The sequence below is a fragment of the Ambystoma mexicanum genome, chromosome 2p, assembly GCF_040938575.1.
Source record: "Ambystoma mexicanum isolate Mex_15411 chromosome 2p, UKY_AmexF1_1, whole genome shotgun sequence".
Lineage (NCBI taxonomy): Eukaryota > Metazoa > Chordata > Amphibia > Caudata > Ambystomatidae > Ambystoma > Ambystoma mexicanum.
Window position 1 is genome coordinate 630,546,662 of NC_090923.1, and position 15,797 is coordinate 630,562,458.

General features: G+C 44.2%; 1 protein-coding gene across 1 annotated transcript in view; it reads right to left on the reverse strand.

Annotated features, from left to right (window-relative positions):
• The window catches only part of UBA7 (ubiquitin like modifier activating enzyme 7), a 1,701,784-nt gene that overhangs the window by 1,468,642 nt on the left and 217,345 nt on the right, over nt 1-15,797 (reverse strand). The window contains exon 7 of the mRNA XM_069644160.1: nt 9,396-9,525. Within this exon, the coding sequence (XP_069500261.1) occupies nt 9,396-9,525 (130 nt within the window). The remainder of the gene's footprint in view (nt 1-9,395; nt 9,526-15,797) is intronic.

Genomic DNA, 15,797 nt, shown 5'->3' on the forward strand with positions numbered 1-15,797 from the left:
GGAATTGTAATATGGCTGGAATTGATCAAGCGCGGTACGAGGATTACGGCCAAAAGTCAGGATTTACCAGTTTATGAAAGGCAGGAACTTGAGAAAGAATATCTCAGCCACTGGTAACCAGTGAAGATATATTCTCTAAAGGCCAAAATCGAGATGTTTCTTTAATCCTACTACTTTCTATAGTACTTAACAAAGTTGTATTAGCAAGTATCTTTGCCATTCCTTACAGATTTCGGCCGTTATTGTAAAAGGTGCTGCAAAGAAACTGCCTTGAGGTATTGTTTAGTTAAAAGATGTAACAAATGTGTAATCAATCAAGGCTAAAATATCAAAGAAATTACTCATTCTGCCAACTGAGGTACCATTGGAGGTATGTATCAAACGCAGCCCCGTGGCCCTTAAACACAAGGCAATGCCCTTCTTTGAGATATAATAAGAATAATGTTGGCCCGTATTTGTTTGAACAACTGATAGGCACATATTAAGTGAGAAAGGTTTAGAGAGGATCTAAACAACATTGTTAATGTTTCAATTTAGTTGTAAGTAGCTTAAGGCCAGCCCTCCCCGAAAATAAACACAAATAGTGAAGCCTTGTTAACTTGATGGTGTGAACCAGATAATTCGCATAGACAAATCTGTGTGTTGTCTGCATAGAAATGAAAGTTAGCCTTGCTTGATCCAAAGACGTCTGCATGAGGTCTTGTAAGTATGTTACATTTAAAGCTAACTCATATGGTGCACCACCAGAAAAGGAAATGATCACCCATAGACAATGTTTTTGAAAAAGTTGTTGGCAGTGATGACAACAAACGTTTTTCTATTATAGTACTACCTAATATAAGGCCCAGCCAATCATCGAATATCTCAGTAATAAATACTGCTAGTATATGTCCCCAAGACAATCATTGCTCCCAGGCATCACAGCAGAATTCGAAATGTGTTTATCTTAACACGCGTTCCTTGCCAAGACCTGCAATTGAAGTGGCAGACCTTTTTATGATATGATATGATGTGGCATTTATAACGTGCCTGTACACAAGTGTTACAAGGCGCGACAAGGAGGGGAAAACAAGGGAGGACAAAATAACGATCTAACTAGGCCATGTGTCAATCAGATCATGTAGGTGCGGGGAAGAGGGAATGGGAGAAGTGCCAGGGGGAGCGGAAGGGGGAAGTGCAGTTAACCCACAAGTGCAACGAGCAGGTGGCTCATAAGTGCAGGGAGAAGGGACTGTAGGGTTGCAGATACAGAACCTTAAGTGCTGGGGAGCCCGGAGACAGTGCGAGGGCAACTGGACATGCAGGAGCATGGCTTGAGTTCAGAGGGTGACCAGGTGACCAGTCTCAGCAGAGGAGAGGAAGAGAGAAAGCGGAAGCAAAAAGGAAGGTCTTGAGTTGCTTCCGGAACCGGAGGTGGTTCTGCTCAAGTTTGAGAGAGGTAGGGAGGCTGTTCCAGAGGGAGGCCCTAGTCGAGGAGATAGATATGCCCCCCAACTCTCTCCTTGGAGAAGTGTCTGACTCTCAGAGAGTTGGAGGTGGATGAGCAGAGAGCTCGAGAAGGAAGATGTTTTGGAAGAGAAAGTTGGAGGTAGAGCGGTCCCAGGCCCCAGAAAGCCTTGTGTACAATGCAGAGGGTCTTGAAGTTGATCCTTGCAGCCACGGGGAGCCAGTGAAGAGATTTCAGAGCTGGAAAGATATGATCCCTGGGCTTGAGGCAAGGGACAAGTCTTGCAGTCCTGTTCTGGTTAAGTTGTAAAGGTCGAAGAGTAGAGGCAGAAATATTTAGAAAGAGGCTGTTGCAAATACTCCAGCCTAGAGAGGATCAGAGCTCTAGAGACAGTGAGCTTCTGGGGGAAAGTGAGAAAAGGAAGAGTACCTCTGAGGAGGTGAAACTGATAGTTTGATTTCTTAGAGATGTCAGAGATGTGAGGAGAGAAGGAGTCTGGAGTCGAAGATGACACCAAGGTTCTTAGCCTAACAGGAAGGAGCAAGAAGAGGGCCCAGAGTGGGCAGCCAGAGAGAGAGAGGAAAGGAGGGAGTGTGTGTCCCAATGAGGAGGATTTCAGTCTTACTGGCATTAAGGCAGAGATCGTTGGTGGCACACCATTCACGAATTGGAGTCAGACTTTCTGGTATAAGAGAAGAAGTAGAGGTGGCTGAGGGGAGCCTGAAAAGAGAGCTGAGTGTCATCCGCATACCATTGTATATTGGAGCAGAAACTAGTGATGTGGTGGGCAAGAGCTGTCAGGTAGTGGTTGAAGCGCCAGGGAGAGTGGTTAGTCCCCTGGGGAACACCACAAGTAGAGAGAGAGAGAGATAGAAGAGATGAAAGACCCCAATTGGACCTGAGAGGGTCGGTCGGTGAGAAAGGAGGTCAACCAAGCCAGGGCCTGATCAGTAATACCAAGGTTGTCCCGAGAAAATTGAGCAGGATGGCATGGTTGACCGCATCAAAAGCAGAGAATAGATCAAGGAGAATGAGGATAGAAGGGAGATTAGAGTCAAGATTGGAGTGCAAGTCTTCACAGGGTTTCAGGAGAGCAGTTTCTGTGCTTCTGGCAGATCTGAAGCCACACTGGTGATCATGAAGGCAACCAGCAGATTCAGTATGTAGATTAAGCTGGGAGATGGCCAGCTTTTCCAAGAGTTTACCCACGAAAGGAGTGATGGAGATTGAGCGATAGTTAGCCATCACAGGAAGGAGCATGAAGACTATTATTATAGATGGAAACCTGGATATTGCCTTCCTTACAGAGACCTGGCTCATCAATACACCAAGCCAAGATTTAGCATTGGCTGTCCCAAAGGCGGTTCATATTATTTGTAAAAATGGGATTGGCAGTATAGGAGGGGGAGTGGCCATTGTTTTCAGATCTTGGGTGAAAATCCACCAAATTGATTTGGAAGAACCAGAAGGGGTTGAAATGCTTGTCGTTAAATCGCTGGTTACCCCATGTATGGCCTACAACTTTATTTTACTCTATAGACCGCCTCACGTTATGTCCCTTTTTGAAGAACAGTTTTTGGGCCTATTTCAACCTCTTCTGAAACCAGCCTCCAAGTGTATTATTGTGGTGGATTTTAATTTGTGGTTCAGGGACCCTCTGGACCATTTAGCCTTCTCTGTCAACCAGGCATTGGAAGGCCTAGGGTTTGAGCAAATTGTTAAGGACCCTACTCCTAGAGATGGCCACATTCCTGACTGGTTATGTACGGCTGGTATACTGGTGGACAAGCCTGAGATCAGGGCATGTTCCTGGTCAGATCACTTTGTTGTATACTTTGCCCTCCGGATCCAAGACTTATAGCCCGTACTTATCCCTATAGAGCAAAGGTGGCAAAGCGTAGTATAGGTAAAATAACACCTACTGTCATTGCACCTTTTCTGAATCCTTTGATGAATCTACTCTCACAGACCTCGGCAGATGCCTTTGCTATTTGCTATACACAATGCGCAACTGCTGCAATTGACAGTATTGCCCCGGTTACCCTGTGTAAACGTACTAGGGGGGCTTCCTCTGCACACGCATGGTACAAGCAGGAATTAAGGGTATTTAGGGCTACTAAGAACAAGCCTTATAGACACGAGCTGAAGTCGGCCAAAGCAGCGGATAAAGAGGTATATAAACAGGCCATCTGTCAGTACAAAAAAGCTATTCTACAAGCAAACAAGGATTTTTATGATGAGCGCTTTCATAACACCAGTTCCAATTCTAGAGAGTTGTTCCCAATTTTGAAGAAATTTGAAAAGCCTACTGTAGCACCGGAGGAACAGATAGTAAAGGACGAAGACTTTTGTATGGCAATACAGCAGGCTCTTGTTAATAAAGTAACCAAATTAAAGACTGCTATTGATATTAAGAAGTTGGTGGTACAAGCACCTTAGTATGGATGCTCTACTGGTACAACAACTATACCATACCATTATTTCAGTTTAAGAAAGTTACTGAATCTGATGTGCTCGAGGGACTGCTGAGACTGAAATCCGCAAGTCGTCCTGGGGATTAATGTCCTGCGAAGGTCATAAAAAAGTGCTCCGCAAGTCTTGCATTGACAATCGAACATTTTACTAATATCTCATTTGAAACTGCACATGTACCTTCTTTGATTAAACAGGCCTGGATCAACCCTTTACTTAAAATAGCATCCTTGGACCCTGGTACGGCAACCGATTATCGCCCTATTACCATTGTTTCATTTCTTTATAAAATCCTAAAGAGAGTGGCGAACTTGCAAATTCAGGCCCATCTTGAAAAGCATAACCTCTTAGGCTCTAGGCAGTCAGGCTTTCATGCCCACCATAGTACGGAATCGTCTCTTTTAGATCTGAAATCTAGTTTATCCTTGAACATCGACCAGGGAATATCACTATGCTTCTTTTATTAGACCTATCTGCAGCATATGAGCTGTTGGATTTTAATATTTTATTTGAGAGGATTACAATCAGAGGCATTTTTATCAAGAACTGCAGCTGAGTGGATTTTATCTTTTTTAATAGGTAGTACTGCTAGTACTGAGTTTTTAATGGTGAAGTGGCTGGTAATCCTGTTCAGCTTTTATATGGTGTTCCACAGGAATCCTGTCTCTCCCCAACTCAATTAATATCTTTATGAAACCACTGTTTTCAATGCTTGATGAGCCAGCTGTCTTTCATACAAACTACGCTGATGACACCCAGATAATGTTAGAATTGTCGGGTGATTACACAGCGTATGCCGCTATGATTAATACTGTCTTTGATCTTGTTCAGCGCTGGATGGCATAATGGATTGGTACTCAATGAGGCAAAGACTGATTTACTTCTTGTTGGTACTCGTCAAAGTTTGGATAAACTCCCAGTTACTTATTAAAATGTCTCTAAATCTGGTTGTCTCATAGAAGTACTCCCTAAGTTAAAACCCTAGGAGTATATCTTGATGCCACACTTTCAATGAAAGATCAGGTGAACTATGTTTGTTCCTCTTCTGCTTACGATCTCAGGTTGCAAGTAATGCTGCAACACTGGCTCAGGAAATCGTGGGAGCAAGACTGGATTACCGTGACAGCCTACTTGTAGGCTCATCTCAGAACAATCTTTCAAAGCTGCAAGTAGCCCAGAATAACGCAGTGGCTTGTTTGAAGTGCTGCATGTTACCAAGGCCAGACGGGCTTTACACTGACTTTCTGCGAGAAAGCAGATAAAGTTTTAGCTTCTTACCCTCTCAGACAAGTGTTTGTTTGGTTATAACCATAGCTACATAAAGCAGACACTATCAGTGAAACAGCATGCTAGGGTTCTAAGGTCCAGCCAGATGAATTTGTTTGCTATACCACGCTATAAATTGGAGAGAGCCGGCAAACTCTTTTAATTTTCTCGCCTCTGATTTATGGAACCACTTACTGGCCCATTTGCAGTCTGAGTCATCTTTTTTACTCCATTTAAGAAGGCATTGAAACCTCGTTTTATTTTAGGCTGTATTGTTTGTACCTTGTTTTTATTTGCTCATGTCTGTTTTTTAACTTTAGTATTTTAGCTTTCTGGTCTTTTATTGACTATGCTGCTTTTGTTTTTTTTCCTGCTTTTATTCTGTTAGATGTGCTGTTCGTCTGGTTTGTTTTGTGTAGCGCCCGTTTGCCCTTGGGCCTAAGGTGCTCTACAAATAAATAAATGAATACATGAGATGCCTTCCAACTCCAGCTACCAAATTACCCTGCTGCGGGTCGGCCAGTGTTACACGGAGTCAAGAGCTAGTATTGATTAATAGCACTTGAGTTTTCTAGTGACCCTATTAGCTTACATAGAAAAGCTTTCCTTCAATAGAATTATTGATGATGTTAAATATTAAGTTCTACTAGTTTGGTAATTGTTATAAAGCTATACCATGTAGGTGATATCGTAATAACGCTATAGTTGTGACATCATCACAATGCACATGAGAGACTCTCTTTTACTTCTCTCCCCATTTAAAGTCAACCTCACCAAACATTATTTTTAGACCTGTCCTCAACAAAGGCCCATCCCTGTTCCTCGCCCAAATCATATCCCTTGTCCAAGGCGGAACCGTACACTGAGCCCGTCTCTGGCTGAAGGTCCATCCTCGAGGTCCATTCCTGCACCAAGGTCTATGTTCATTTCATGGCCAATACGGCCCGAGACTCCTCCCTAACCAAAGGCCCATCCCTTCTCTATAGCCATCCCCAAGCCCCGATCCATCACGCCTCAAGGCCATCTCTAAAGGAGGCCCATCCGTGTTTTAAGGACGATTCTCACTGAGACCAATCCCTGCCATGAGGATCAATCCTGAGCCAATAGATATCCCTGTGGCACGGCCCATTCTACGGCCGATAGATATCCCTGTGGCACGGCCCATTCTACGGCCGATAGATATCCCTGTGGCACGGCCCATTCTACGGCCGATAGATATCCCTGTGGCACGGCCCATTCTACGGCCAATAGATATCCCTGTGGCACGGCCCATTCTACGGCCGATAGATATCCCTGTGGCACGGCCCATTCTACGGCCGACTAGTTTTAGAACTAGGGAACTATGTAAAATGCTAGTTTGTCTAAAACTTTCAAGGAAATTCATTCCCAATAAATTGCTATTTTGGATAAACACAAGACAAAAAGTGTATTTTTCCCTGCTGTTTCTTCATAGAGATTAACATACCAAAATGTACACTGTAACCATATTAGAAGTCAGTCCAAAGTTCGGTGCTTGGTTAAAGAGCTCTCCTGGGCCTTTTAATACCCTTATACAATGCTGCTGCTGGTCGATTATTCGATATATAAAGAGCGAGTTGTGACATTACATTTTGCCTGTAGTGGGAAAAATGATGATCAAATTGTAATAACATATTTGTTATGATGTGAGTTGGTCCTATTCAGTCTCACTGGCCCGGAATGAATGCTAATAGAATGTTGGTGTATGGATGATGGACAGGTCCAGGGAATGTAGAGGGAGTGTGATGTATGAGGTTCGATGAATGTCAGTTGGGGGCCTGAGCTGGATGTGAGAGGATGGCCGGTGGGTGTCTCCTGTGCCACTAGATTTATGCTTACATATGCACAATAAAGCTACCCGGACAACTACTATGGCTCCACAGCTGATCTGTCAATGGACATTGAGATTTACTCCAGGGTATTTACAACAATATTGCGGCTGTATAGTTGTGTCACAATGCCCCTTGCCCGGCTAGTCTGATAATGGGAAATGGGGCTAGCATCGAGCGTTGTGCTTTTGGGGACAAGGACGTGGGAAGGGGTTTGGTAAAAATGAAGAAAGTAGAAAGAAATGAGAGTGAAGAAAAAATTGAAATCCAGCGATAAGAACCAAGACAAGAAGGTTGGAAAGAAAATATGGGAAGGAATGAGGGTAAACACGTTCACTGTAGGATAAAGCTAGCATTGCAAGAAGGCAAGTGGAACATCTAAAAAGGTAGCAAAACATTATACCAAGGATTTAGGGTTCAGGGTGCTAAAGCACATTTATTATAAAGAGAAAAATACCCCAAGTGTGTGTAAAAATAATACACAATACCTCGGAGTTTTGCGCGATCATAAAGGCACTCGGGTAGACATCGCCAACATCTATGTGGGCACATAATTCATCTGTGACTAGAGTGGGGTTCCCCAAGGATTCCCCCTGTCACCAGTGTCGTTTAATCTATATAGGAAGCCTCTAGTAACTCCCAGCAACTCTGACAGCTCAGCCCATCAATAAAGATAGTGTACACAATTGTACTTAAAGTTAGTTGCACCCACTACATATTATGGCTGAAACACTGGCTACCGCTTATCCAGTCCACCATGTCAAGCACCTACCTATAGCTCAACCCCACCAAAACTTTTGGGTTCCACTGCAACTCATCTAATACTGCCTTCCTGACAGGAATTTTGAAGAGCTCATGCTGCAACTCGTCCCTAGCAGCAAATTGCTGCATTTTATCCTCAAAAGCATCCTATCTTTCAAAACACGCCACAGAGAAGACCCAAATTGCATGGAAACAACTAACACTTGCAGAGAGCAGCAGGCACCCAGCCCAAGCTCTCACCAACTGCCTTATGTTCCAGAACCAGCATGGTTCTGGAACTCCACAAAGTAGAACACAACAACACTCTTGAAAAAAACAAAAAATGTACTTTCACCTCTAACTTTAGGACCACCATCCAAGCATTAGTAACATCACACCTGTATGCAAGGAACTCACTACTCTTAAGCCACCGCCTCACACCTAATACCATTCAAAGCAATGACACATGCCACTGCTAGACCAATCGCTGGCAGCAGGAAAAACAACTGCACCTATTGCGTACTCGCAAAGCTTCGCTGGGTGCCCATCGCAGCCTGGATCATCTTTAAAACAGCCTGTAGACTCAAGGCTTCATCACCGAAGTGCCATCTTACCGTGCCCAAAACGCTAGCCATTTCTGGGGACAGCATAGCCCCAGAAGCCGAAACATCACAAGACTGGAAAATAAATTCCAGAAACAGACCTTCTCATTCTGTGGTGCATTGCACTCAACATCTGTATAACTCCCAACACTGGTTCAGGAAGACACTGGTTCAGGAAGGCACTGGAGACCCTGCTGCTAAGGGAGTGCCTCTCAGTGTTCCAGGGACCTTAAAGCACCTGCTGTCATCCTAGGGGACTGCCATGATGTTTCACTGATTTATAAACCTCATATTTGCCTTTCTACAGAGCTACACTGCTTTCTAGCTATGTTTGTGCTATATACATACTAAAGATGTAGGACACACTTGTGGGTAACCACCTCCATTAAATGATTTAGGGCCTCATCACGAGTTGGGCAGTATCCCGGCGGTAATACCGTCCAACTGTAATTGCGTTAGCACCAGCCGGTCCAGCGTTATTAGCGCCGGATCACAGGTTAGGCTACTAACGGTAAATCCACATTCCCCATGGGCTTTTTCGGCGCAAATACTGCACGCTAATACAGCTGTCGGCAATTTGCCAAACGCGTGATCGGGCCAGCCCTTCAATGCTGTGGTAATAGCGTTATCGATGCATTTAAGGGCTACCACCCAACTCGTGATGAGGCCCTTAGTGATCCAACAACAATAGATGGCATGTACATTGCAAGGCTTGGGCCCCAGGGGTGAACTAGGATGCATTTAGATATTCGATCAAGCTAGTCACACTGCGCTTTGTGTGTTGGATGCGGTCTCCATTCTCTGGTTTTCTAGCAACAACATCACGTGTTTACACAGCCCTTTATTCTCCCATTTTAAGCACTGTAATAAAAGAGGTTATCACCCAAGTCAATGATACTCAGTTGGTAGACCTTAGCAGAAAGAACATCTGAGCCTGCCCGGCTGCTTCTTGAACTTGGGAACGTCTCAGGCAAGGGATTTACTCACTGATCTCTCACAACAGCCCATAAAGGTACATACCAAGCACCCGGGTGATCTCAATGGGCTTGCAGCCGTTGAGTTCCTTCATCCCTTGGATTTCTGATAACGTCACAAAATCACCCTTTTGAAATGAGTGTCGCTCCAAGCAGGTCACCACACCAGGATTTTCCTGAAATAGAAAAAGTTGGAGTTAAAATGTTATAGCCATCATATGAATTCAGAACATTGAGTGCTGCTCTGCTGCCCAGTATAGAACTAGCAGGACACTGGAAGTAACTTAACTAATGCATGAAGACCCAAAGGCATTTATGCCAACGCTGGCTTGCTTTAATGACTCTCCTTTAGTAGCTTGTAACCATCAACAACGGGTGTCAATGCGGGGTAGTGACCCTTACAAGTTTCTGTGTGGTTGAGTAAAGAAAAGGTAATGTGACCAAGAAAAATAATGAATAGTGCCAATAATGGCCAAGGATGTCAAGGAACACTACGTCGACGGTTAATTCAAGGGCACTGACTAAAACTCCTGTCGAGAAGCCAAGTGAACTCCATATGGGTGGCAGCTCAGAAGCTATGTTCAAACAGCTTTATGTGGGTTTATGTACAACTCAGTGGTGGTCAGAAAGGCAAAAGGTCCGAGTGTCTCAAAAGACTCCTCAGAGTCTCTCTTGGCCTCTACCCAATTTCACACAGTCTTCTAGATCAGCTGAGAGATGGTGTGGTTGCTGGTGTGCCTTTTCCTGGGGATGCCATGGGCAGGATAGCATCACTCAAGAGTTGTAGGAGTGCAGGTTGAAGTTCCAAAGTCGAATGCAGCAAAAGCCAGCAGTCGATCAGAGATGAGGTGAGCTAGCAGGGCCTCATAGTGCCTGTCAGCATATCAGATCACCTCGCCAACTTGTCGCTAACTCGTGACTTGGGCCTAGACTACGTCCCTCTTCCCACTTCCTCCACACATCTGATGCGTTTGCACTGTCCATCTTTATGGCTGTTAATGCCCCTACATCCTGGGGTTTTTCCCCTCTCCAGAGATTGCATCTTTCATTCTTCTCTTCCTTGTTTTGTACCTCCTCAACTCCCTCTCCTCCTCTGTGATCTTGCCATCCTCTAACCTCAGATGCTCTCTCTCCTCCTTCCTGGTTCTCACCATCTCAGACCTCTTTTCTTCCACCTCCTCCTTGGTCTTCACCTTATTCGGCTTCTTCCGTTTCTGCTCCTCTTGCTCCATATTCTCTTCTTCCAACTTTAATTTTCTCCTCTCCTCCTGCTCATCCAGTTAACTTTTCAACCCCACCTCCTGCACCTTCCACTCTCTCAACCCGTTCACCTCCTCCTGCAGCTCTCTATGCACTTTCACCTCCTCCACCTTCAGTTCTTTCTGCACCTCTATCTCCTCCTGAAACGTTAGCCTTTCTCTGCACTACTTACTGCTCCACTACTCCACCTCCCCACACCACCTCTTTTTAACTGTGGGTTTGTGTACCCCAGATCACCCCCCCCATGGCATGGGTCTTCCACAAGGGTCTGCAGCTGAATATCCTGGTTGGTCCCTCTTAGGGACTGGCAAGCGCCTAATTGAGGTATGGGTGCATGTGTATCTGATTGAATTGTGCACGGTTTCCTTTGGTTGTAATCTAAGCGCTTAAAAGACCCATCACTCATCTTTGTTTTGTCCAAGTCAAGCATGGTATGTCGTGCCCAGGCTCTGGGTCCCATGCTCGATGTCAGTGCTGCTTTGGTTCCTGCTCCATTTTCTACTCCACTCACTACCATATAGGTAAGCATTGTATGTGAGTGTGTGTGTGTGTATATGCGTGTGTGTGTGTGTGTGTGTGTGTGTGTATGTGTGCGCGTGTGTGTGTGTGTGTGTGTGTATATATGCACGCGAGCGCACTCACAATCTGTATCAGCAACCCCGACCTGACAAAAGTAGCAACCATACGTATTCTATATCCTGTATATGCTGAACTCTGCCTGGGTCTAACAGTGCAGTTTCTGCCTTGAAGGACCTGCTGAGCCGTTTGTAATTATTTGAAAAGGTATTGTGCTGTGAGGGGGAATTTACGATTCTCCCCAGACCCTCTCATCGGCCCCATATCATTTAGCAGGTGGCCGGGATCGCAATTTAGGTCATCTCGATGCATGCAGCCAAGGAAAGACAGGGGGCACCATCACCTAACCCCCCCTCATCAAATCCTCACCCTCTCTTCCATTACGTATCCAATATTTTACTGGTTCACCACTGCACTACTTTCTAACTAGGTCTGGCCTATATAAATCACATGTAAGGCTTGGTAGATGCATTCAAAGGGCCATTGTGAGACTAGTCAATAATGGCTCCTAAACACTTTGAGGCTCTATCAGTGCTTGATAGGATCCCTTATAAAGCAGTGTGTCCTGCCAAACATTGACCTATTTGGAAGTGGAGTCAGTGTAAGGCAAGAGAGCCCCCCGTTCCCTCTTCAGAGACTATGCCAATATTGACAGCTCTACTTGAGGAGGGGGTGTTAGTACTAGTAGAAATGTTCTTTAGGTGACATCAACTATAGCAGCTGGCTGTTATCAGCCCACGGCATGGTCCCCCTAATCACTCTCTATGAAGGTCATAAAGCTGCATGCTCTTCTGACAGGAAAATAACCAGTAAGCAGCCAGACACCAAATATTAGGTTGCTGCAGATTTCTGGACAATATCCAGGAAAGTCAGCATGCACGGTTACAAGCACACCAAAAATATAGTAAATACGTTTATCGATTTCTGCAAGCTCAATTAATGATCCTTGACTGCTAACCTGTTCTCGAGCAAGTATTGCGCGCATAAATAAACTAAATGTTGCATAATGATGTAAATGATACAAGATTGCTACCTTGTGCTCAAAAGCAATCATTAAGGCCGCAGTGGACTTGGATTCAGAATGTGTGATTGCCTTACGTTGCCATGCCCTCTGGAAAGGGCTATAGAAGCAGTGCAAGAGCAATGCACAGACGCCTATTTTCAGGGTTCCCCCTTGTCTTTGCCAGGATTTTGCTAATTCTGAACGAAGACCAGCGACTCCACTGGAGCTTTATCCATAAGAGGCTGGCAAACCGTGCTCCCTGAGGTGTTAATAGAACAATCACCCCTGTGTACAGGGATGGGCAGGGCAGAAGTGGCCCACCAGCCCAAGCCTAAGGTAGGCCAGAGAGAAGCAAGGCCCTCAGCGAGGGCTCACAAATGTTTCCACGCCTGACCCCCTCCAAATGTGGGTTGATTGCTATTAGCACTCTGGGCCTCCGTAGAGGTGCTTGTAGTTTTAAAAAAACTGTTATGGGACACAGTCATTGTGCAACTCAAGAGCGCCTCCATCCCTTAAGAATAAACTACAAACATATATGGCCTAGAATGGCTTTAATCAATGGCACTCCCCTCCACTCGCCTCCATCTATCTATGGTTTAGGATATCTTGTCCACAGCTACAAAATATCCCTGTGAGAGAACACTAGAGTTTATATAGTAGAAAGTATGGACTTTCACACCATAATGTATTTAGATCTCCTAAAAGATCGGACTACAAAAATCAGCCCATGAGAATGCACCTCAAATGGCAGAAACGGAACCATCCATTGGTGTGCAGTGGCGTTTATTTATTTATTTATCTGTAACGAGCCAAAGCCGTTGTGAATAGGGGTGTCACGGTATTAGTTTTATGACGGTACAACAACCTTCTTGCCAAATGACGGTATATCATGGTTATCGCGGTATAGCAGGTGCAGTTAACTAATCTTAACAAATATTTTCTAAAAGGTCATAAATTGTCAGGTTTATCATCACAAACAAAACCAGGCACCCAGGGCCAGAATTGGGTTTTTCAACATACTTTCCACTGAAATGCCACCCCTTGCTTCCACCAAACACAAACATGTGTGGAAAGGGGGGGGGGGGCCTGCTGCAACTGGCAAAGCAAACTGAATAGCTTTTCTTAAATGGTCCTTTAGGCTTTTAGCTCCCCCCACTGGCTACTGGTGAAGATGAACATGTTGCCATCTTGATAATCTGCATGCCACAGATCAATGGAGTCTGATGGTAGTATACGCTTGTGCGCATACACACACACACACGCACACACACTCTCTCTTTATGTTACAGCCTTTAGTTTACTTCCGGGCCAAAAGGTTTTCAGTAATCACAGACATGTTACCCTTTGGTATGGCAGCAGGGAATACCCACAGAGATGATTACATTTCTCAGTGTGACTTATTATATGTAAATTCAATGAAAGAACCAGGCAAATCCCCCATTGTCATATGTTAAGAAAACATTATCCATTATAAATATATAAACCCCAAAGCCACCAACCCAAAGTCCCGGGAGGATAGCTCAGCGGCAACGTGCGTGCCTTGGAAGCAAGACGACACGAAGCAACACAGGTTCGATCCCTGGGTCTGCGCTTAGAAACCTCTGGGTGCTTAAGTGCGTTATAAATACGCAACGAAGACAAAAACAATTACGCAACTAAATAAACAAAACCAATTTCTTTAACAGCGCCTCGATGACCGCAGGCTGTATGAGCGCTTTAAAAAAAACCCTCTTCCTTCTTGGCACTGTATTTATTCTTCCTATTGCTAACATATTGCTTTTGTGTCAGGCACGTGTGCTTTATGGAATGGCATTAAAAACTGCTCAACCTGAAACTACTTAGCAGAAACAGTGCAAGACCAAGACTGTACAGCACTTGGTTACTGCAGCCTTTCCAAATCAGATTGAAAAGCACACTTAACATTATGAACGGTATACCGGTATAAACAATGTGACGGTTATTATTGTTCAATTAAGTGGTTCACGGTATCTTTAACGGTATACCGTAATACCGTTACATCCCTAGTTGTGAATCAAGATCAAGGCTGTATGCCTCATGCACTAAGAGTACTTCTCCAAACATTTCTCAGCCGATCTTCTCTTTCAAAGATGTAAGGGATAGAGCCAACGCTGGCTCCTTGGTCGTACCTCTTATCTTTTCAAAGAGTATTTAAGCTTATGCTATTTTCTTTTTCTTTCTTTGTATACTTGCAGTTGATCACTGGATAGTGGGTTTCTGGATTCTTTTGTGAATTTTACTTTATAAAACAGATCTCCTTGACTGGCAGATGTCCTGTGTGACACTACTGGAATTGGATGTAAGTGTACACAGGGATATTCACATAGATGACTCTACACTGTACCATATTATTTATTCACTCTTCTTCATAGTACGGTTTTCTACCATTGAGACAACTGGTATTCCCAGAAATCACATCGATTTGAACCATCAGCAATTCTGCTTATCTTATGTTTACATCTTAAGTGGTAAGAGGTGCCTTGATTTTGGTCACTACTTTTCTTTTCTATTACTCATAACCAATATCTTTACTTTTAGAATTTACACTGACTAGGTAGACTCCTCCTCTAGCCTTGATTGTGACAAGGGTGTATGACCACTCTCTTGTCTCAAATGACTTTTTACTTTTAGCTGACTTAGCTTATCAAAAATGTACAAATTGTCAAAGGTGTGTGTTTATTGCAAATGAAGTATATCTATTGATATCTGCAAAATAATAAAAGTAAGATGACGCTTTCTACACATGGAAGTGCATATACATGCTAAGATGTACCTCTTTCTATTTTGAAGAGAAGATAGTGTGAGGGGGCGGGAGTTTCTAAACTTCTTAGGAACAACCACTTTTTGTCTACTTCTCCAAACATCCCAAATACATTCATAAATTGCTCCCACATTACATGACAGCCACGCACTCCTGGATTGACACTTGCCACCGGATTCATCAACAAACTTTAAAACAGCAGAAATAGTGGGAATGCAGGGCCCTAGATTCAAGAACATTTAAGTGCATGCTTGCAATGACCTTGAAATGTGGTGGATGGAAAGTTAAGTATTAATCTTAACCCTGGCATTACGCTGGGCATTCATCCATAACACTGTTTTTTTAGCCTGTCTCTACCATTGCAGAAGTGGACCCACTATATACAAATCGGTATTGCACTGCCACAAATGGCAGCCGTCCAGCCTGAACTTCTAGGCCTCGTCTCCCTCTGCACAGAAACACAAGCAACCCCAGACACGTTTCATCTTTGCTGGGCATCATCAGTGAGATGAAACTTGGTTTCCTATGACGCAGCAATCAAGGGTCACAAGTCTGTCTGTGCCCGCCACCTCTCACTTAAGGAGACAAACTAAAATTAAAAAACGTTAGGGATGAACGGTTTAGAATTAATCTTCACCACAGCATTGCTCGTGACAACCTTCCACACCACTGTTTTAGCCTCTCTGTGCTGTTGCAAAAGGGGACTAGCTATAAGCAAATCAGTATTGATAGTTGGGTCCTGAGACTGCTGTGCACACAGACCCATTTGTGAACCTCACTGATGATGCCCAATGAAGCCACAGCATGTCTGGGGTTGCCTGCGGGCTCCT